The following is a 24,089-nucleotide window of genomic DNA, read 5'->3' as shown; positions in this document are numbered from 1 at the left end:
AAACTTAATTTAAGATATCTGAAAAGGACCATATAGATATCTTGAATTGAGTTGAATTAAAGATATCTTGAACTGGAGTTAAGACTAGTCAGTATCACATTGTATATCTCGAACTGGAATTACAGATATCTACAACTCAGTTGCGAATACCGTAAATGACAAAGTAGATATCTGCAACTGAATTGTAGATATCTGGAATGATACACACATACAAAATGAAGCAACGTGATGTAATTTTCCTAGGAAGAATGTCTTGTGGATATCTGAATTACAATTGTGGATAGGAAGAAGTATTGCGGATATCCAAAATGTTCTTTTTGACTAGGCAAAACTGACTTAAAGATCTCTGTCAACACATATCCAGTCTAGCTATTAAATGTTAAAATGGCTTGCCATAAAATGTGAGATTATTCTATTTTGTATTTTTGTTTTACTCTTGGTTTTGTTGCTGTTCGTGTTTAGTTACTGCTGTTGTATAACATGAATCTTTTATCTTTTTTGTGTTTGCAGGGATATGAGCAGCCAGGCTTGTAAAGTATTTCTGACCTCTGACCTCTGTGAGAACCGCTACCTCTGTTTCCTGGTGGAGTCTCACCAACAGCTCAGGTCAACAAACCCACACACACAGTGTAGCCGCCATACACAATACATATTTGATGAAGACTTCCCTAGCATGCGCCACTTTACATTGTGTAATCAAGGGGTCCATTAAAAGTCTAAAATCATCCAACTCTAATGCCCGAGGCAATATGACAGTAACAGTACTAAACATTGTTTGCTCATGATGGTAGAATGTCAGACCAACCACAGAATACCGCCAGAATAGTTTCAATGTAACTTGCTTACTTTTTTTCATCATCACTCTCTCCATCTTATTCTGCTCTCTTTTTCATTGTTTCCATAGATGTGTGAAGTTCATTGAGAGCAACAATACATCTCAGCTAATCTTCACCTCTGTCACAACCATCCCTGCCAAAGATGCAGAGCCTCTGCAGGTAGATCACAATATTTAGCCTTCATAAGATATTCAGTGTGTAGGTGAAGGTTATTGACATTATTTTCCCAAATCATCACACACACACACACACACACCACACAGACACACACACAATCGACTCTTTATTCAGAAAGTTTAGTATGTTTAGATGAGCGATTACAATTTTTTTTGTTTTTTGTGTGATTGTATTGCACACACACACACACACACACACACACACACACACACACACACCACACACACACACACACACACACACACACACACACACACACACACACACACAATCTACTCGTTTATTCAGAAAGTTAGTACATTTTTAGATGAGCGATTACAATTTTTTTTGTTTTTGTGTGATTGTATTGTACACTTGCGGTCACTTTAATACACTTGTACAATCTAATGCAATCCAATACAACTGTTCTTCCATAAAGTCTATCTTTATGTCTCCTATAATGTTCAGTCTTTATCACAAAAGGTATTACATTAATTATGTTTTATTGCTTAGGTCAATGGTGTTGTTGTACTAGACTGAATTATATTGAGAGGTGTTTGTAATATTCTGCCACCTCATGTATGTAAATAGGAAGGAACAAAACTAAAAGGAAATAATGCAATTTACAATAACTTCATAGTACTATGAACTTTTATCTCTATGATAAACATGTAATTGAATTTACACATTTTCGACAATGTCACTACCAACTTTATGAACTTGTAAAGGTAGAATGCAGGGTTTTTCCTGACTCAGATTGTGCCTTTGGGGGCTGACTTTCCAAGACAAGCATGATTTATCCGAATACAAAACTGCTTTAAACAATACTATTGATATTTAAATACTATCGTTAAAATCACTGTGAGAGTCCGGTACAGCCAGACTCTGGACATTAAAAGTTAAAAGAGAGTTTAGCTCTCCTAATCAAGTTTATGTTCTGCTTGTTCAGCGGTTGTTGGTAAATTGCCATTAAACACATTCAGAGAGGTATTGCATTGCGTTTTCTTTTTCTTTCTATTTCTATTATTTTGGAATGTATTGTAGATATATTGAATTGCAATTTATGAAGATCAAACAGTGGCAGAAACAATTGGTTAACTTACAGAAAATTGCGATAATGGATAAATTGTTTGTCATTTCTTAAGCATGGCTGTTAAAGGCTCACTAGTTCTAGCTTCTCACATACAAACATTTATATTAATATACATGGGAATATTTTCTGGTTTTCGTATTCTTCTAGGACAGTTAAACTGAATAGCTTTAGGTTTTGTACTGAAGGTCATATAAACAAGCAAATATGTCAATTTGGGCTTTGGCAAATTATGATATATGGGTATTTTTCACAGTTTTCTGACATGGTATAGACCAAATGATTATTCACTTAACTGAGAAAATAATAGGGAGATCTATTGATAATGAAAATTGTTAGTTGCAGCCCAAGTGACTTAAGATATTACTGACAAAACATTTGGTCTTCAGAATATAGGTGCCATGCTGGTTTTGGAGGCCTGTGGCAGTCTGGTTCTCTACACAGGAATCACCAGGGTAAGGACGAACCAAACTTAATCAGATTAGAGTCTTTACATACTGGAGACAACAATTAAGGGACATTTCTGCTTATTGAAGTAAATTAAAAACATGAGGTTCCTGTCTTGGTGCTCATCTAGGTCAGTAAGGTGTTTATCCCCGGCCTCCTGTCACCCACCTTCAGCCTGACCAACCACCTCTCTCACCTCAGCACGCCGGTTGAGAATGTTAGCACGCCGGCTAATTCTGGCAGTAGGCACCTCCAAAGAATGGACGAGGTACCGCAATGTGTTTTAAACCTATTGTTCTTTATGCATTGATAGTTTAAATTACTTTATTTTGACACTTTTTGGTGGTAATACATTTTTTAGGTTACAAGATTGTGCCAGCATTACTTTACTAATTTGCTATTCAATCTTGTACTGTCTGAGTAACAATTTCCACAGAGCAAGACAATCTGTCACAGTCGACATGGAGGCTTGACTTGGTTTCCTGTTTTATAATTATTCCATTAAGCTGCTTGAAATAATCACAAAATACTCTTTTAAAAAACATTTTACCATAAAAACTGTATTGCTTCACCCGTGTCACCTCATCTTGGCTTCTTACTTTATTTCCTTCTGTTCTCCTCTTTTCTCTTTACTGCTACTTCACCTCGTTATTTTTCCCCTTCTCCTCCAGGCCGCTATGCCTTCACCAGTGTCAGAGCTGAGGGGCCCAAACATTAAACACCATGAAGGTTCATTTTTGGAAGATTACACTTTCCAACATGCCACGCCTTATATCCATGCCTTGCGGGACCCGGTCTGCAACCGGGTCACTTTGGTAAGTTTGTGAGTTTTCAAGTGACAAGATTGAATCAATTCACCACAGATGTTCTCCAAACTTGAATGCTCTGGAGATGTTAAGATGTAGTCTGAATTTGAGAAGGTGCTGTTTTCATACATACTGCAGAAATTGAAGAAAAGTAACCATTAGGGCTAGGCAATATATCGATGTTGTATCGATATTGCGATATGAGACTAGATATCGTCTTAGATTTTGGATGGATATATCGTTATATCGTAATATGATAAGTCTTGTCTTTACCTGGTTTTACAGGCTGCATTACACTAAAGTGATGTCATTTTCTGAACTTACCAGACTGTTCTAGCTGTTCTATTACCTAGCTTTACATACTAAGTCATTACATAATTTCTGGAGAACATTTATCAAAAATCTCGTTGTGTAAATACCATTTTGTTAAAGTCAACCAAACAATATCGTCGCAATATCAACATCTAGGTATTTGGTCAAGAAGATTGTGATATTTTCTCTAAATCGACCAGCCCCAGTAAACAAACTTGAGGTGGATGAGACTGAATAGTAACATTTTCCACAGTAAATTGTATATATAAAGTTGCTTTACAGTGTGCCATACAAAAGAGGCTTGTATGCGATTTAGGGTAATGTTTGCAGTTAAGGAAACCTCAGACTGACTGCAAAAGCAGTTCTAATCATTCATAGAAAACAACTGTGTGAGAGTCTCCCTCAAGGTTTGTTTCTAGTGAGTGATGTCTGTGTGTGTGATTCAGGCCCATCATCTGTTTGTGAATGGGAGCCACAAAGGAGTGAGTATTTATGTGTGTGTTTCTGCCTCCTGGGTCAGTGCTGTCAGACTTGGTATAGACAGTCAGCCCCAGACCCCTCTCTCTCTCTCTCTCATTCTCTCTTAACAGAATGTGAAAAACCAGTTTCTGAAGGCTGCTGCTTTTTTGACATATTGCCTCTGTTCATTGATTTTTTTCCTTTTGACCCCTTGATGAGTTGTCAATCTGGAGGCTAATTGTTTGGGAATGCAGCTCGCTGGAGTTTTAAAAAGCCCCAGCATTTTTCTGTGTGTTGTCAGGTCAATGGTTTATTTTCTTGTCAGGGTTTCTTTCTAATCAGTGATGACAAGAACAGGACCAACCCTGCTGGAGAAAATTAAAGTTGCAAGATGTTGTAATCTGATTTTCCTCTATACTACACCTATTAAAAATAATTGAAATAATGTGGTAATATATATTCTTCAAAAAAATAATATGTGAGCTGCTCTTATTTTTCTTAAAACATCAACAAATGCTGTGATGTTTTAAAGGAGCACCATAGAAATATGTTTATTTAATGGTTATGAAATATTTGGAAATGTTCACACTTGAAATGAAATGAAATGAAGGCTCCTGCAAATGACAATGTAATACAAAATGTAATCACACTTTGGTGCTTTTCATTTTACCTCTATACGGCAGTTTTTTTTACCTGATATTTTACATTTACCATGCACTAGGGTTGTTTTAACCACTGGAGTGTAGACCTTTTTAATGAAATGCAAAGAATATCAAGGGTATTCTGAGTTGTAAATAAAATTTTAGATATGATATTTATTCAATTTTAGAGTTTTGAGCGAAGGGCCACTAAATATAAAAAAAAACTAAAACCCCTTTTATCTCACAAATAAATATACATAGAAAAACACAACATTCAAAACAAGTGGGTATAGCTCACTTGCAGTCAGCATAAGACAGACTGTCTCTAGAGGCCGCAATTAGTAACCACCTGCTGTGTAATCACTGATTGAGGTGACGTTAGTGTCTGGTGTACTTGGAGACAATCAATCATAGCACACACCAATTTACTTTTCTATTAACCTGGAGTTTTGCTTCTCTGTTGAGGTATTTCATAATTTTTTCACATCAGAAAAAAATCACAGGTGTAAATAATGAGATTAATGGTGGTCTAATTCCATATATCTGCTTTCAGGGTAGGGGTGGGACAAATAATCAATCTTAGATGCATCGCGCTTCCCTCTTAAATGATTTGATGCTCAATTCTGTTAATAATCGATTATTTAAAAAAAAGTTTATTTAAAAGTTACTGTCTCCAGACATGTACAAATCAGAAAAAACAGGAGGATGGGCTAATGGACAACAACCTAGAGTTTAGCCAAGAGTGCGGGCATAAAAACACACACAAATGGCCAAAAGGAAAAGATAAAAATGTTTTGTGTATATATACACATGATCTAATAAGACATACATAAAATAATTAGGCAAAACACATAAAGGCTGTTCATCTAGTTTATCACATTACATCTGACCACCTCATGTTTCATGTTCTAAGAAGCCGAGAGAAGGTGATTTTCACAAACATGTTTAAGGCTTAAGCATGGAATGACTACAAAATAAAAACCTAAGTAAACAAAACATTTCATTAAAACTTGTGTGTGACAAATACTGCATATGTCAAAATCTGAAAAACTCAGATTTATATTTTAAAAAATCACGCATGGAAAGGAACAACGAATTGTTGCATTGGTAATCGGTTTAGAATCAAATCGTTGGCCTCTGAATTGGACTTGAATCTTGAGGTGCAAATCTATTCCCACCCCTATTTCAGGGTCTTAACTGGTCATGCTGTCTCAGTGTATTGACTTACTGGGACACTACGAATTTCCCACTGGTCAAAAACCCACTAATATCTGTGTCTGTTCAAGCAGGGCTTGAACACTGTTCCAAATCAGTCAACACCTAGTTTGAAAGAGACTGAGTAAGTAGCAGATATAAAAAAAGAAGTGACCACCGTAACATTTTCATTGGCCTGCGTGCTGCTTTCTGCTGCTTTATTAACCCTGTTTTCTGGTGTGTTTGTGGCGTTAAACGTGACACACAAAAAAAAAGGTGCTCGTCTAATGGCAATGAAAAAGAAGTCTATCGCCTATTTCTGGTGGGTTTACCACCTTTAAAAAAATTTGAAAAAATAAAATATTGAATAGAACAGAACCATTGATAATGTTAATAACACCTGTGGTCTTCCTTCTATTAGAAGTCAAAATGTCTGCTGTTTCCAATTTTACTTTCCACTGGAGGAATAGATTTAGTGTTAGGTGTACAATTTACTGTAGATAGTTTGTCAAAGCACTGATATAAAGTTGAATTAAAAGTGTATCATGTTAATTAGTGCACAATTTCTCTCTCTAGGAACTAAACAGTGGCACAATGTTGAGGATCTCCATTCCAGAGATTGCTACCTCAGAGCTTGGTGAGACACACCCACACACACACACACACCAACACACCACACACACCACACCACACACCACACACACACACACACACACACACACACACACACACACACACACCTTCTTATTTTTGCTTTTTGCTGAAGCACAGAAGGATGCAGAAAAACAAGTATACTGTACTGTGTGCACACATTTAAAACTAGGTTATAACAGCTGTTGTTGGTCAGTAATGCTTTGTGTTGTTAAATGTAGAACGACACAAAACGGCACCACAGCTGAGTCAGGGCAGTTAGGTCCTGGAAATTTTTTGAGAGCTGCTCTACATTGTAACAGTCACGTATAATCTTGATGTACTGGATGATCCATTACAAGACACACACACACACACCACACCACACACACACCACACACACACCACACACACCACACACACACACACACACACACACACACACACTGGTAATGATTAAGCCACTACTATTACAGATGCAGATGATGGGAAAAAAAAAATTATTTTCATTCTTTCAGTGTATTTTTCTTCATCTATGAAACACATGTTAGTTCAAAGTGGTCTATAAATACATAAATACGTATCAGTGAGATTATCTCCTCGGAGCTTTATGTTTTACAAAACAAAGTTAAGCCTTTAATTCACATGTCTTAAAGTTTCAAACATGAATAAATATCTACCGGGGGAATCCGAGTGGAAGACTCATGGGGGTTGATGAACTGAGAGAAACATGGGAAACGTATTGTGTGGGAAGCTCAGTTAGAGTAAGTCGAGAATTAACACGCAACCTTTCTTTTCCTTGGGTCAATTCGATTTAGACCTTCTCTTTAAACAGTTGTTCAAACTGACCTGTGAACAAATTGTTAACATACATATTCCAATTACATTTACAATTTTTTTAACGTTATGATAAACATTTGCAAAAGCTTTTTTTTACCATATTGTATCACAACCATGTCAAAATACAACGTAAAGTACTTTAAACCAAATGTATTTGTCGATTTCCCCAATAAAACAAATTCCAAATCTCTATGACTGTCCTGTTGGATGGATCATTTACAGCTTTCTTTTAACATTGTTTTCTTATTCATGTGTAAAATGCAAACATAGTATTTGCCAGTCAAACAGTTTTTGATTTGGACTGTAGCTCAATAAAAGTTCTTTTTTATATTTAAAGCTATGGTGCGTTATTTGGTGTTGTTTGCCCCCAACGTCCTCTTGCAGGCAGTGGGGCTGTGGTTATGTTTAGGGTTAACGTTAGTGTTAGCTGCCTGGAAGGTGACGATGGAGGAAAAAAAAACACCATTGAGTGCGTAATTTCTGCCACCCCCATGAGGACGCCACAATCTTCTGAACATAGCCTTATGGGAAATACAGAGAGAGTTGTGTGGAGCTGATAGTCTTAATTAGCTTTGTATCAACTCATTTGGCAATGGCTTGAATATGACTGACGACGTTCATTAATAAGAAAAAAAAAATATATATATATATATCTATATCATTTCACTCTGGATGTACAATTAAGAGCCTGGTGATGCTGATTAGGAATCTAATTTGTCAGAGTTGTTAGACACAGGTACACCAACTACTGTTGTATTGTCGGTTCTTTTTTTAATGTCCTTGTTGATGGTGGAAAACACATAAGTTGAGACATGCTGCAAATAATTGCCTATGTATTTTTCTGTTGCAGAAACTTGAGGTTCCTGTAAATGACTTGTTACTAGAGACACTGGCCAAAAAGTTTTATTTTCAATTTGGTTGTATGTCTCCAAACAAAAATTAACTGCTGGAAGGAATAATTAATATGCATTACACTTTTACTCTTTCATTTTCAAACCTGTTAAAGCAGAGATCTACCGGTTTATCTGTTATTTTGTTTACCTCTAATGGGTCCTCGGGTCTGCTCAGATCTCAACATCTGCTCTGACCATGAACCTTCAAGTTTCTTAATCTTCTCTAGCTTTTGTTAAAGCTTACCCCTTTTTTTTAAAGAACCACTAAGGTGTGTGTATGATTCTATCTGCCTTGTGTGTGTGTGTCTACCTCTGTGTCTTTGCCATGCCTTGCCCATTATTAGGTAATCAATCTCACAGACAAGGCTTTCTTCCTCTAATGAAATGGCATTTATCCTCCTCTTCCCTGACCTTTCCCACTCTGGATGTCCAATTAAGATAGCCTGGTGACGTTGATTAGGAATCTGATTGGTCAGAGTTGTTAGGAGACACAATGACACTAACTACTGTTCTTTTTTAATTTCCTTTTTTGTTTTATGTAGTTAAGGAGAAGAGGCCAAAACATGTCACAACAGGATGCAGATCATGAGAAAAAAAACACCAATTCTGTTAAAATGAAAGAAATGTTTGGAGACACTATCTTATTTAATCATTAAATTAATAGATATTTTTGTGTCAGTGTTGTAGTTTATAGACGGTCCCTAGGCACCGCCGGCTGCTATTAGAAACCAGTCTTATTTCTCCAGGTTGGAGGATGGCTTGTTTTGATAAAAAATTGTTTGTTGCTCATTGTTAACCTTACTATGTTAGGAAAGATGCGTCATTTGTGATTTAATATAATTTCGCTATAGAGTAATTGATCCCAGAACATTGAATCTGTGAATTATACGGATTATGAATCTGTGCGCACAGTTTATTAAACGGTTTAGGTTTTCTTTTCTCAGCTGACCCCAGGGGGGTTCCGTACATTCCTCTTCATAAGTGTTGATTTGAGGAGATAACGCGGATAAAGTCCATTTGTGGCTACCTCGTTTTTCTGTCATTTTAAGATTTTGAATTGCAGCTCAATGCAGCTATAATACTCCAATAATTAATTGATAAATACCTAATTTTGTTCCAAATTGAGGGATTTATCATTTGAATTAAACATAAAAAGTCAACTGTTACAAAATGACAACAAGCTCAATTATTGGTCGGAGTCCTAAACCCCCAGGACACCAGCCACTACATTATGGATACTTAAGTTAAGACTTAGTTAAAACAGTAAACAGTAAAAAAAAGTTTGGTTTTGATAGATATTTTATATTTTACTGATATGAAATGTTTTTTTATGCCACAAATGACTGTTTATTGCAAAAAAAGAGAAAACCCTTCTTTTTTTATTTTTTATAAATGTCTATGTCCTTTTCCACTGCCTCATCTCTCAAACTTGCATTTCTCCATTTACACCTTTTAATGTCCCTTTTCTCTGATTTATTTCAGTGAGGAAATGCCTTCAGGCGATTCATTTCATCCTGCCCAAGGAAGCTGCCATGAAGGTTTGTAGAACCGCTGGTTAATTCTGATGAAACACTACAAAACAAACCTATGCTTGCATGGCATTATTTATTGTGTAAAACCTTTACATATGGGACATGTAACCATGTGCAGGAAGACTACACTCCAGTGTTACAGTGTAACCAAATGTTCTGTCTGCCATAAAATGTAACCATCATGCAAGGCCTACATCGCTACTTTGGTTGACAAATGCTACATGATTGTTCTCATAAATGTAAATTGATTAGACATTTTCTTTTGCTGGAATAAAAAGGTTTTATGACAATAGAGAAACTTGCATTTCATTTCAAGTTGGCTTATTTAATCAAAACTGTTTTCATGTTGCTGTGCAGGTTTTGGTGAAGTGGTACAACATCTACAACGCCCCCGGTGGTCCCAGTTCACATGCAGAGTGGAACCTGTATGTCACCTGTTTCATGACACTGATGGGCTACAACACTGAGCGTCTGGCATGGACACGAAACGTCAGTCAACTGTTTGAAGTGTTTTCTATTGTATTCTTATATTAACTTTAAACACTAATTCACATGTATTGACCTTGCTCTCTGTACTCCCCCCTCTTTTCACAGCTGCATTTTGAAGTGCCTCTCTCTCCAGTGATTGCAGCTAAGAAGGCCCGTCCCTCTGATGGAGGCTCTGAAGAGGTGTGGCGATCGCATGGCTTATTCTGTTGTGATGTCTGTGTCACAATTGGCCCTAATCACCATCTCTGACATCTAGTTTAAGAGAACTTGTAGATTTGTCATCTCTAAAGGAGATTACACCTTTGTGGATGCTAAAGCCCAAGACAGATTTCCCACTCTGTGGGACAGTACAGTTCCTGTACTGCTTAATCTACAGCATTGCATTTGGAGCAAACACAATAAAACAAAATGAATGCTGTTTTTGGTTAAGTAATTTGATTTGATTATTTCCAACTAATATATCTAGATGATTTTAGGCATATTCATGAAAATAATACTTTTATTCTAGCATCAAGGTAAAGTTTTCCAGACCTTTTAATAGTAATAGAAAATAAACTTAATTTTTGAAAGGTTTTAGGAACATCCTGGAAATAATTTTTTGAATCGTAGTTTGAGCTATTTAAAAGTGCATTCTATGTTTCTAGATTTTGAAGACTATTAATGCCTGCAAAAAGTTTTGTGTTTATAACAGTAGGATGAGAACCTGAAACACAATATAGCTATACAATTAAAAATGCACACTGAAACAAATACAAATAACCTGTAGTCTGTCCTAAGGCTTACATGTGCGCACACACACACACACACACACACACACACACACACACACACACACACAGCCTGGATCTGTGTGTGTGGTGTGTGTGTGTGTGTGTGTGTTGTGTGTGTTGTGTGTGTGTGTGTGTGTGTGTGTGTGTGTGTGTGTGTGGTGGTGTGTGTGTGACCCAAACTGAAGTATGCTGGTGACCCTGTCAGCCTGTGACCTTTCCAATATCTGGTGATGCTTTTACAGACTCAGTTAATACACAAATTGACTAAATAGATGTATGCAAGTCTATTTAAACACAATGTCATTATAAATTCCATTATTTTGCCACTAACACATGTTGCATTTTTATCCATCAAAGAATGTGTCTTGGAGATCCTTATGCTGTGCTCTGTCTTTGTCTCCTCTCTATGTAGAACTTGGACTACTTGTTGGGGTCTCTTTACCACCGTCAGATGAATTCCCAACCTGTCTGCTACAACAATACTCTCACCACTGAAACTGTGACTTCTGTAAGTAACTCACTTTTTAATAATTCCAAGATCACTAGGTCTTTATAGTTAAAAAATATATTTTAACAATATGATCTTAAAAAAAAAAAAAACATTATTGTTGTTCATTGCTTTTTTCTGACTTTAATGGATAGGACAGCCATAGATAGAAAAGTGGGTGAGCAAGGGGGATGACAGGCAGCAAAGGACTGTCTTAGTACATGGGTTGCACACTTAACAATATGAATTTATATATAATTAACTGAGTTAAATAAAAATCAATACAAAAGAACACATTTGGAACATTACTAGAGGTGCTGTCACTTTTTAACACAGTCAATTTAGTACAGTTTTGCTGCTTCATCATACAATAACAACAATCTCCCCTGTAAAATTGTATGTACACCATTCTTTGCCTTGTTCCCTCATTATTTTAACTTGTTTTCCCTTTTCTCGCCTCTCTTTTCCCTAGATGTCCCCTCCCTCCAGTCCATCTCTGAAACTGGACAGTTCGGCTCCTCTCTTTCCTCACATTCCTGCTCTTTTCTATGTTCTTCATCTGCTTTATCAGGAGCTGCAGCTGGATGAGCTGCAGAGAGCAAGAGCCTCATCACTGGTCTGTCTGCTGCAACAGCTGGCAAGGTATTATTGTAGGACAAGTTTATATTGCATATTTATAAATTGATATGAGGAGTAAAATCATGCTCACATAAAACAAAATGAGTGTGAAACTCCAAAACATTGTTGCTTTAATACCTAAAGGTTAGAAAACAGAGAATTAACATTAACAAACCAAACTTGTTTTTCATCCAACCACATTTAACCATCTGAAGAAAAGAAAACATTTCATTGTTTTCAGGGAATGTGTGTGCGCAATCAAGGCTCTTTAGGGATATGTACTGAGAAATAAACTTCAAAAGGTTGTCAAGTGATTGTTGTGACTGCTGACAATGACAATAACAGAATAGGTTGAGTGGGAGAGTAAAGCACTCTTCTGACTAATTGGCCTGGGTTGGTTAGTGTGTGGGCTGTTGTGAAGTATGGTACACATTTTTACACCCATTATGCTCTATCAGGCCAACTGATTAATACTAACATGATGATCCTGATTGTGTTTTTGGTGAGCGTTGTATTGGTTTTAATCCTCTTCACACATCCTATATTACTATGTAGGTAGGTAGGTATTATTTTTAAATAAATCTCAATAAACATTTATTTAAGTAACATTTATGTTCCCACAAGGTGCTAACTACGCTGTACAAGTATAGTTTTTAGTTCTATTAATGTAAATACTGTATCTAATATCAGGTTTAGATATTTAAAATATAGTATTGAATATTCTTATTTATAGTTGTTATTTTATTTATTTTCATACAGTAACAAATACATTTTCTGTCAGAATTTGAATGATTATGTTTTTTCCTCAACTGGAAATGTTTAAAATATAATTTGTTATCATGGAAATAGCATTTAATCAGTGGTCTTACATTCACTTCAATACAACTATATGTTTCCCTGCAATCCCCAGCTATTGTGTGCATCAACATCAAACACAAAACCTCAAAGCAATCGAAGGCTGTAGCTTATAAAACATGCTTATATACAGTACATGTGGAATTAGGGATAAATGCATAAATAAATGACTGTGAATACCTAAAACAGATACATAAGTTAATGGGTCTGTACAGAAACACAGAGAAAAAATAGGAATTGAGAAGGCTGAAAGAAGAAGTGATTAAGGACTAAGATTAATGATTATTTTTACAGGCATCCACAGTTCTTACATACATTTTACAAACTATTTCCCAGTGTATAATGTCACACGCACACACACACACACACACACACACACACACACACACACACACACCTGAAAATGGTCTGAGAGTCAGGGCTTGGTACTGTGATTAAAACTATTGATTATCTGATGTAAAGCAGAATAGTAATGACTCACGTCTGTTAGAGCATGAGTTGAATTACTGCTCAAAAACAAGTTAAATGACACAGACTCTTTGAGAATGTGGAGACATTTTTAGATGTGATTCAAGGAACTGCAGAAATTTAGTATCCAGTTGTGCAGAGATGGGCACTATTAAAGACCTGTTAAAAGCAGACTTAATACCCCAGTGATAAAAGATTTGTCAAGTATGATGTTCATGTTGCTTAAAAGAATATTAATATATACGTATTATAACTGTTTTCTTTTTATTTGCAGAGACCTCCAGTTGGATGAGTATGTGGATCTTTACTGGAGAGACTACCCCTCATTAATTAGTGGCTTCACAGAGAGCTGCGTCATAGACCAGGGTAAGACCCATATCATAGCCTAATAATAGTTTCAAGTCAGGAAACAGGCAAGACCTGTTGTAGTCAAGAGAAGGAAGGAGGGCCTGCTGCTGATAAAGGTTGTCTCTACCAGTCTGAAGTGTTCCTTTGTATGTCCGGGGTTTCTTGTAGCAGGGTTCTTAAATAGTTAATATACACAGGGTTTAGATAGAATAACAAGAAAGGCACTAAACAGGAATATCTTGTTAAATGCATATCAGTCACTACTCGTGAAATTCAACTTGTAACAACTGTAGGGCAAGGTACTAAATTCAATACTTTGTAGGCACCAACCGAATTGCCTGTAAATGTGCTGTATTTTTTACAGCGCTTTTCTTGTCTCAACAACTACTATTCATTCATACACTGTGGCAGAGGCTGTCATATAAGGTGCCAACTGCTCATCAGATAAACACACACGCTCCGATGGCGCAGCATCAGTTCAGCCGGGTTAAGGGTCATGCCCAACAAAACTTTGACGTGGGACTGCAAGGCCAGGGATTGAACCACCAACCTTCAGGCAATTGGCAGGCAAATACTCTACCACTGAGCCACAGCTGCCCATATTGAGTGTAGAAAAATGTCTGGTCATTCAATACCCAATTTCTATATCTAAGGACTAAATCTCATCAGCATCAGTGAGCCAATAAGCATGCAGCATGCTTCTACCAAGATCTAATAATGTTTGTTATTGGCTGTCTAACGTTATACGTCGCAGGCGCTGGCAGGAAAAACTCTGGGCTCACATAGTAGGAGCGGAAAAATAAATGTAATGTTATATTGTTATTAATAATATATTGTTTAGGAACCGGTATCAAAGTCACAGTTTAGGTATGAGCACCTGTATAAAATACTTTAACTAAATCGCTGTTTATCTTGACACCTGTCCCAAGAATCTTTATTAAGTTGAACACCTTTAACTGTCTCTGAACATCATAAGTGTTCCAAAGGTTGTATTTATTGCTGGACCTATTTTATTTCTGTTCTAAAAATATTTTTCCTCAGCTCTGATTGGTCAGATGCAGCGTCCGTCTTTTCTGAGGGCAGAGCCTCCCTGTGTGCTCAGCTGGCTCAGTAGCTGTCTGAGAGGGGAGGAGAACCCGCCTTTCCCCTGCCTGCCTGGCATCTCTCAGAGGACCAGGCTGCTGGTTCTGGTAAGCTTTATTTTGTAACCTTTAAATGTGTGATGTGGATCATGCATCCAAAACCAGGTCAATGTGGTGAATCCATGCAGAACACACACAATGTAACGGGTTGGCTTGACAGGGGAAAATCATGAAATCATTTAAGTTTCTAAAAATTGGGTTATTGTCTTGTAATTTTGTCTCTATAGTTGCAGCTGCAATGGTTAGAATGCAAAATAACTCTAGGATGTGGGACCTCTTCCTACAGCTCTCCCTCTCCCCTCTCTGTCCCACAGGCAATCAATGAGCAAATTATTTCAGATGTATTTCTCTAGATAGTATGTAGTGTAATATTTTACTATAATGAAAAGAATTAGTTTTACACTAACCACAAGATACTGTACATGCATATAAATTAATGTAATTTTTATTAAACATGCATACAACTATCCTCATTTCATATAATGGGGGCTGAGAAAATGGGAGAGCTGGTCTACAAACCAATCAATTTCAAGTATAGGGAGTCCCAGCTACAGCAGTCGATGACAACAGGATGTACACTACCGGTCAAAAGTTTGGGGTCACTCACAAATTTCCATTGCATTCCATTGTACCCAGAATACCAGCTGAGATCAGTTGCATTGTTTTTTTAACCAGGGCAGCAGTTTTCAGATTACATTATGTGCTGACATAATTGCAAAAGAGTTCGCCAATGTTTTTCTAGTTAGTTTTTTAAAATGATATCAGATTAGTAAACAGAATGTGCCTTTGGAACATTGGGTGAATGGTTGCTGATAATGGGCAATGTAGATATTGCATTAAAGATCAGCCCCCCACTCAGATCAGCTGGTAATTTTTAATTTTAATTAATTTAATTTAATTTTAATTTTAATCTGTTTATTAATCCCCAATGGGGAAATTACAATTTACACTCTGTGTCCACACTTGTTAGTAGTCACACACAGTCCTGAAAAAATAATGACACTCTTAATGTTGGGTTTTGTTGTAGTTTTGTTAAATAAATATCCTGTTAAGTTTCTTTCAGATGTTATTATGCTATATATTTCAAATAGGTTACTGCCCTCTCTAGAAACCCTTACCCTTCTCATTATTTGCTCCCCACATTTGTTAAAAAAAAACGCTAATTATGAGCCATGTTTTCCTCTTTTGTTATTTGCTACAGCTGGTCAGCAGGTGTCATCGGTTGTTACCATGGAAACATGGCTCTTTAAGCGTTATCGCTGGGGATAGGTTGGCTAACATTTACACCATTTTAAAATAAGTCAGTCATTAATTTTGTGAAACTAACTAATTAGACCAAGAGAAAACGGAAGACAGGCCTAACACTACAAGCCTGTCAAAAATATATTTGTTAAGTTATCCCTGTTCTGCCCATTCTATCATTTAACAGCATCAGCTATGTAAATGTTCAATTACATTTCAATTCTTGAATGCTGAGTGCTAGACAGACTGGCAATGATGAACAAAAAAGACAGGACAGGTTCTTTCTTAAGTCGTGTTTTCTCACTAATGGGTACATGCACAGCATGTCAACATGTACGATTGGCTTTGGTTACTAGCTCTAGCTTTTTGTTTTTACCCTTGTATGGTTTCTCCTAACACTACGCTGGTTCATATTGTGACAAATGAAATGTCTGCCGGGATCTGCAGTAGGAAGAGTAATGCTCTCATAGTGAACATTTTTAATGAGCTAAATGCCTCTTGAGTTAAATATCTTTTTCTTCTCAGGATATTTAGTCCTCTTCAGTCATAGGGTCATTTAAGTTCACACAGAGGCCTCAACTTCTCAAATTCATTTAAATTGTAAATTAACCACCGGAAATTGTAATGTAGTTTCAAAAATTGTAATGAAGTCAAGGTTTTGTCCAAATTATGTTAATTATTTTTTTGCTTTCTAGTATTTATCTTTGTTACTCTTTTTCTCTTTGTTTCTGTTCTTCTCTTCTCTCAGAGTTATGCTCTCTACATTATTGGAGATGTAAATGCTACTTCAACAGCTGTATCAAAGTACCTGGCCAAGCTCTCTCCAGGTGTGTCTGTGTGTCTGTTTCTGTGTCTCTGTGTGTTTGTGTGCGTCTGTGTGTACGTGTGTGCGTCTGTGTGAGCATGTGTGCGTGTGTGCGTGTTCTCACAAATAGTAGAGAAAATTAATGAACCCATTGACTTTCTCCTGCTATCTTCCTCTCTCATCCTCCACATTCTTAGGCCAGAAGTCATATGCCGGTGAACCACACTACAGAAGGTAATTCAGCTCACAACAATGAGAACAACAGCTTTATGATTTTTGTATGTTTTAGAGCAGCTAAAGTAAGAACATGTTTGGTTTTTTATCTCTGTAAATATGAGCCTTAAGTTTATTGGCTTTGTATATTCTACAAAATACACCATTATAATAAAAAAAAAACATACATACAATAAATAACTAAAATTGTAATGGTGTCATGTGGATGTCTCTTGCAATAAAGCTTTTTTTCTTGCAAACCAAAATGCATTGTCTGTAGCCTCGAGGTCTAACAAAAACGTTTAATGTATTCATTTCCTCTTCAAATATTTGTTAAGCCTTTTTTTACATTTTGAAACCTGTATTGTTTACACACTTGCATTTATTCTAGACAGAGCAGTGTGAATATGAAGTTTTCCAGTGAGAGTCTGGCTGAGCAGCTGGTGGTCTGGCTCACATCAGAAGGTAAGACAAGCAGGTCTTTTCCAGTTTTTTTTATACAGAGGAAAGTGTGCTGCAGTAACCTCTTTTTCAACAATGCACTGGTTCACGCTAATGGAAATGTACACATTCACACCTGTCCCGTGAAACCAGTTTAAATTTTAAATTAGGATGCCACGCCATTTCTTGTTTAAACACATGATACGTTTACCCTCATCCTTTCGCTGGTTTAGGTTTCACCCTAAAGGACCTGGAGTCAGTCCCGTTTGGTGTGGCTCTGCCAATCAGAGAGGCCATCTACCGTTGCCGGGAGCAGCCGTGTTCTGATTGGTCAGAGGAGGTCTGTCTGCTGATTGGGCGACAGGATCTCACTAAACAAGCCCACACGATGACCCTGGCCAAATGCAAAGCTGTGAGTGTTACATAAGTTAACTCAAACAGAGCAATGAATGCAAATTCCACCAATCCCTGCAATGTTTGTGAGGGCTGCTGCTGTCATTCCATGTTCATAAATAAAACTTTGACGTCTTGTAATTTGTGCTTTGTCTTCATACCAGTAATAGCTTTGTGGGAGCCATTTTCCCCCTCAACTAAATGGACATTATTCTTTGTATAAATCTTAAAACCAGTTAGGTTGTTGAGATAAAATATCAGTTGGTGAAGACGGCCCAAACTGCCATTGTGGCTGTATGTGAATATGTAAGATATGAATCTTTTGTGTGTGTGTCCAGTCTGTTGGTTCAGGTCTCTCGTTGGAGCCTCCTGCGACCACAGAAGCAGATGAGGAGGAAGATGGGATGTTGGACATTATTCAAGAGGTGACACACACCATAAACACAATCTCTTGCAGTTTTGTTCTGTCTTCACTCTAGGCCTGCGCGATTTGGGGAATAATATGAATCAACATTTTTTTAACTTAGAAATTATATCACGATTCTCTGCCACGATTCTTTTCTGACAAAGTGTAATGCTTATTGCACACATGAACCATGACAAAAATAACAAATTGACAGTACCAAACAGTGTTTTTTTGGCACCTATAGCACATGCATACGCATCACCACAGGCCTGTAAACTTAGAGGCTTCAACGAAGAGAAGGGGGAGCATTGCTGCGCTCGGGAGCGCTTTAAAAGCTATTTTAAAGCTATTTTAAACCTCACAGAAGAAAGTAGTAGCGTTTGTGATGCAGTCGGCTTTTTTATTATTGATTAATCATGCAGGCCTACTTCACTCTAAAGATAATGTTATCTAACCTTTATTAGATATCTAAAAAAAGGCTTGTTGTTTATACTGAGGTGTTCAGTGTTGCAAGTACACCGTGATTGAACATTGGATATGTTCTCCTCTACAGGTCACAGGACTGATCTGGAGTCAAGATCTGAGGGTCCAGGAGGTCAGGAGGCTTCTGCAGAGCTCCCGGCCGGCCCGGGTCAGTGTTGTCCAGTTACCAGAAGTTTCTGATCACGAGTACATTGAGGAGAAAGAAAACAAGTGAGTATAATGGTGTTTGTGTGTGTCCTTATTGCTTGGGGGTCTTATATGAGCATAGATGCTCATAAAAGAAACACTTTTCTCATTCATTGATATTTTTGACACTCTATTGTTTCCTTTTCAGTCTTTCACTGACTTTTCTTTTTTCGCTGTGTACATCTTTTGTTTGTCTCAAATCTGTCCTTGTCTCTGTCTTGCCATTATACATAGAGGAATCATTGGGATGAATGCTGTAATTAACGGGGTCTACACCTCCTGTCATTTTATATATCTTTTCTCACTCAGTCTGTAATGTTTAGTTTAAATTTCCTGCTCTATTTTTGTCCACATCTTTGCATCTCTCACAGACTTCTGCAGTTGTGTCAGAGGACCATGGCTCTTCCAGTTGGCCGAGGCCTCTTCACCCTCTTCTCCTATCACCCTGTACCTACAGAACCTTTACCTGTCCCAAAACTCAATCTGACAGGTAATTCTGCAGAATGCAAATGAATCCTCTGTGCCCTTCAGGTTGTGTCAGGGAATTGATAACTTAAAAGAAATATGGCAGAATATATTTTGCTGGTCATGAAGTAAAATGAGGTTTAATCTTGTTAAAGTCAGGATTTTTGTATTTGTGTATTTATTTTGATTTCATTGTGTACTTGTGTTTTTTAACCCCAGGCCGCGCCCCTCCCAGGAACACGATGGTAGATCTGAACAGCGGGAACATTGATGTTCCTCCTAACATGACCAGCTGGCCCAGCTTCCATAATGGAGTAGCGGCTGGACTCAAAATAGCACCTGCTTCACAGGTCAATATGAAACCACAGCTCCATTAGGCCTTGTGTTCATTCTTCCATACCTGCAGCTGATTACTCTGTATTAAATTAGCTGTTCCTACTCATAGTTGTCATAATAAACCCTCTTTGTTGATGCTGTAACATTTCTTCTAATGGCACCATCAGGCTGAAATTTTCCCTAATAATCAAGAAAAATGTATTGACACGAAATGTATTTAGGGCATTTGTGGAATTACCGAGACCTTTTAGAAACTTTGGTCCCAGTTGTTCACATTTGCATTGTAAACATTCCGTCTCTTCAGTAGACAAACCTTGCTTATTCCTGTACAAATAAATGTGACCTCTTTTTTGTTTTTTTTAGGTGGACTCAGCCTGGATAGCCTACAACAAGCCAAAGAGCCCCGAGCTGGCTAATGAGTATGCAGGCTTTCTTATGGCCCTGGGCCTCAACGGACACCTCACCAAGCTGGCCACGCTAAACATACATGACTACCTTACCAAGGTACATGCATATGCACATAAAGGCGTACATGTGCAGAAACTATGTCAGTATTTGTCTCATACCTTGAGTTTCACAGCACAGACAAAACTAACATGCATTTTGTGTTTAAAACTCTTGTACATAGTTTGGCTTTAATGGGTACTTTCTACTGTAATGCTCAGTTTACAGTAGACAACAGTTTACAGGCTTAATTACTGTTTCTTTCTGCAGGACAGAAAATACACACACAGTAAACACACCAAGTCACAAAGAATTGCAAGAAAGGCAAACAAATATGAACTTAAATACAGTTTATACAAAGCTACCCATCTACTGTAATTAACACACACACACACACACACACACACACACACACACACACTTTTCTCTAGATGACTGTAAATGAAAGATGTAAACTTGCACCAGAGCCAGGCGACAGTCAAAGCGAAACTCTGCCCTTATGAGAACTTTGAAACAAGATAAGTCCTTCCCACTTTTAAGTGAGAAAAACAACAGGATGCTGCAAGCTAAATCTTATTTTTGCTTAATTAAAATGTAAGTGTTAAGCCATGGTTAAAGATGTATGGGAACCATTGCACCAAATCCACACCGAGTATCATCCATGTGTTCAAGATTTATTCATTTTCAGTTATCATATTAATTCAGGATGAAAATTGAAGCTGCAGTTCATAAAGATCAAAGAGCTTTACTTATTAGTCATTACTCTATAAAATAAATGTAAAGATGTTTTTATACATTTTAAATACTGTACATTTTGAGAAAGTCCACTTTCTAAAATGGCTTGATTAAAATATTAACCCCAAATTAGCCCCAATCTAAAAAAAAACAAAAAACTATTTGGTTCCTGAATTCTTCGTGTTCCATTCTCAAATGTTATTTTCTCGTTTTCTAATAAGGCTCAGCTTGTTTTGTATAGAGGACGATAAAGGCTATTGTATGCATCATTTGGTTGGTCAAAATGCCCTTTAGCAAAGTTGCAGAAGTTACAGATTACTACTCAGGGTAATACACACTTATAGTCCACATAAAATGCATGAAAAACTGCAGAGCTGCACAGTTAAATATGACCGACGTGTGTGTGTGTTGTGTGTGTTTTGTGTGTGTGTGTGTGTGTGTGTGTGTGTGTGTGTGTGTGTGTGTGTGTGTGTGTCAGTCTAAATGAAAGCCACAAACATGGCTTACAGTGACGTCTCTTTGTAGGTGGTGGTTTTCTGTTAGCATAATTTTTAGAATGCAGCATAATAGAAACTGACATACTTTGGATCGGTTCTTTAGAATTGTATATGGTTGTGGTTTTAGAGAAAAGGTGGAGGTGTGTGCCCCTCTGTAGCATCCTCTAGCATCCCAGTGTGTTTGCTTTCATGCTGCAGCCCTTTGCAAAGGCAAACTTAGTTGTGGCTTTTTAATCCCTGTGTTTATTTGAATCTATGTGTTCATTTAAAAGAAATCTGTTGATTATTTAGTTGGCTCCTTTACTAATGACCAGTTGTCTGGTTAATCAATTAAAACGCTACTCAGTTTGTTAAATGGAGTGATTGATTTTTTTTTTTTTTAAATTACGTTACTAGTAAGGTTAAATTGATACCAATAAAGTACTTTATTTGAAATAATCCTTCTGCATTTAATGCATTTCTTTTTATTTTACCCCCAATGTTTTGGTGGCATCTTGGCATGCTAAACTACCGATATCAAATACATTGTGCTCGACCTTACCACACCACAAACTGTACGGGTTGTTGCTGCTGCGGTAGTGGGCCAATATACATGTTGCATTAAATCTAAAAAAAACTTGCTGTGATTGGCTGCGAACAAAACCATAAATTGTATAATAGACCTTTTTCCCTAGATCTGTATATGCATTATAACGTGTTGTAAAGTGACACATGTTTGTTCACAAACTGCTCCAAACAGCTCTGTTGTAGTCTTTACTACTTCTGTGACAGGTTTCTCTGTTGGAGATAGTAAGTGCCTTTGGGGTGGACTTTGGACTTTTTCACTTTGTAAACTTATAACATGCACACAAAAGATATATAACACAAAGGAAAGGGAAAAAGCCAAAAAGCATAATATGAGCACTTTAATAAACAGCATATCAGTCAATAACACCAGTGCCGTTCAGTGGTATGTGACTGGAACTTTTAATTTCAATATAGAGCAAAATCTCAAGAATTTATTTCACAAGTAAACATTACTACTAAATAACCTATTTCAGACTATTGGTATTATAAAATGTGGTATGCTGTTGTTTATTTAACACACATACACTCACCACCAACAGCACGTACGCACACATCATGGTGTTGATCCAAAGGGGTCTAATGGAAATTGTCTGTCACGCTGAGCTGGGTTTGAAGCTGGTTGGAATCCCAGTTAGAGATGATTACATTAGAAGTAATTTGTTGCAACAGGTATTTAGTACACAGGGACACATATCACGCTGAGTCGTCTGATGTAATCAGCTGTAAGTACATTTTATTAAAAATAAAGACATCAATTTATTTGCTGTAAAAATCCCTCAGATTCTAGCTTTTCAAATGTTCACTCACAACTCTTTAACAACCCAAAACCTGTGATGTTTATCTTCTAAAATTGACCAACTTTCTGCTCCTGTCGTTTCGTCAGGGCCATGAGATGACCAGTATTGGGCTCCTTCTGGGCGTGTCTTCTGCCAAACTGGGCACCATGGACATGTCAATTACCCGCCTCCTTAGCATACACATCCCTGCTCTTCTCCCACCCACCTCCACTGAGCTGGACGTACCACACAATGTTCAGGTAAGAGTGAGTGTGCATACTTTAATGTCTACATAAGAATGGATCAGTGTATCAGTGCACCGAGGAAACATATTTTTTTGTGGACTGTGAAATTGCATTTAATGTAAGTGATTTTTATATATATATATATATGACATCACTTACACTTCCTGCCTTTGTACCACCGCTGTAGTGGACGTTGTATTCCCCCAACACACTGTATTCCGTTACTGTTTAAAACATTTTCCAGCTTAGTGGGGGTGCATAGGCCTACTGCTCAAAACCAACATGAAAACACATATGATGTTCCCTCAGCATTTAGTTTAGTTATTAAACTGTATGTAAAATGAGCAGGGATGCTAAATCACGTTTCACGTTATTCTAAGGTACCGTCTATGTGCTGGACTTTTCCTTAGGTAGCTATTAAATAACCCACTGAGGGCGACATTATTGTTCATATTTTGGCACATTTAATAATGGCAGTAGTCTAGTAGTGGTCATAGTGAGTGAAAATGTGATGTGAGATGTACATTGTGTTGTGTGACCAAAATAATCGTGATTATTTTATTTTTTCCATAATCGAGAAGCCCTACAGTGAGTAAGTCTATATATGAGTAATTACATGGCAATTAGTATGTCTGTGTTTATTAAGCTCTGCAAACTGTCACAAATATTTACATGAATGAGTACAAAATGAAATGATAAGCATTCAATTTCTCTGTCTGTTCTGCAGGTTGCTGCTGTAATTGGCATTGGGCTGGTGTACCAGGGAACAGGACACAGACACAATGCTGAAGTCTTGCTATCTGAGATAGGTGTGTGTGTGTGTGTGTGTGTGTGTGTGTGTG

The 24,089-nt window shown here is 37.2% G+C and overlaps 1 protein-coding gene across 2 annotated transcripts in view; it reads left to right on the top strand.

Annotated features, from left to right (window-relative positions):
• anapc1 (anaphase promoting complex subunit 1) overlaps positions 1-24,089 on the top strand; it is a 55,486-nt gene that overhangs the window by 10,472 nt on the left and 20,925 nt on the right. For both annotated transcript variants that reach the window (XM_032541478.1, XM_032541477.1), the window contains exons 12-35: positions 511-606; positions 905-995; positions 2,472-2,537; positions 2,660-2,797; positions 3,201-3,344; positions 6,518-6,578; positions 9,787-9,842; positions 10,194-10,325; positions 10,431-10,505; positions 11,508-11,603; positions 12,055-12,224; positions 13,798-13,889; positions 14,913-15,061; positions 17,004-17,082; positions 17,258-17,294; positions 17,665-17,738; positions 17,948-18,126; positions 18,446-18,532; positions 19,067-19,206; positions 19,554-19,672; positions 19,867-19,997; positions 20,347-20,487; positions 23,110-23,262; positions 23,975-24,056. In XM_032541478.1, coding sequence (XP_032397369.1) covers positions 511-606; positions 905-995; positions 2,472-2,537; positions 2,660-2,797; positions 3,201-3,344; positions 6,518-6,578; positions 9,787-9,842; positions 10,194-10,325; positions 10,431-10,505; positions 11,508-11,603; positions 12,055-12,224; positions 13,798-13,889; positions 14,913-15,061; positions 17,004-17,082; positions 17,258-17,294; positions 17,665-17,738; positions 17,948-18,126; positions 18,446-18,532; positions 19,067-19,206; positions 19,554-19,672; positions 19,867-19,997; positions 20,347-20,487; positions 23,110-23,262; positions 23,975-24,056 — 2,588 coding nt within the window. The remainder of the gene's footprint in view (positions 1-510; positions 607-904; positions 996-2,471; positions 2,538-2,659; positions 2,798-3,200; positions 3,345-6,517; positions 6,579-9,786; positions 9,843-10,193; positions 10,326-10,430; positions 10,506-11,507; positions 11,604-12,054; positions 12,225-13,797; positions 13,890-14,912; positions 15,062-17,003; positions 17,083-17,257; positions 17,295-17,664; positions 17,739-17,947; positions 18,127-18,445; positions 18,533-19,066; positions 19,207-19,553; positions 19,673-19,866; positions 19,998-20,346; positions 20,488-23,109; positions 23,263-23,974; positions 24,057-24,089) is intronic.

Source organism: Etheostoma spectabile, chromosome 17 (genome assembly GCF_008692095.1).
Source record: "Etheostoma spectabile isolate EspeVRDwgs_2016 chromosome 17, UIUC_Espe_1.0, whole genome shotgun sequence".
In the NCBI taxonomy this organism is placed as follows: Eukaryota; Metazoa; Chordata; class Actinopteri; order Perciformes; family Percidae; genus Etheostoma; species Etheostoma spectabile.
The sequence above is the reverse complement of the archived record's forward strand: the minus strand, read 5'-3'. Positions and strand labels throughout refer to the sequence as shown.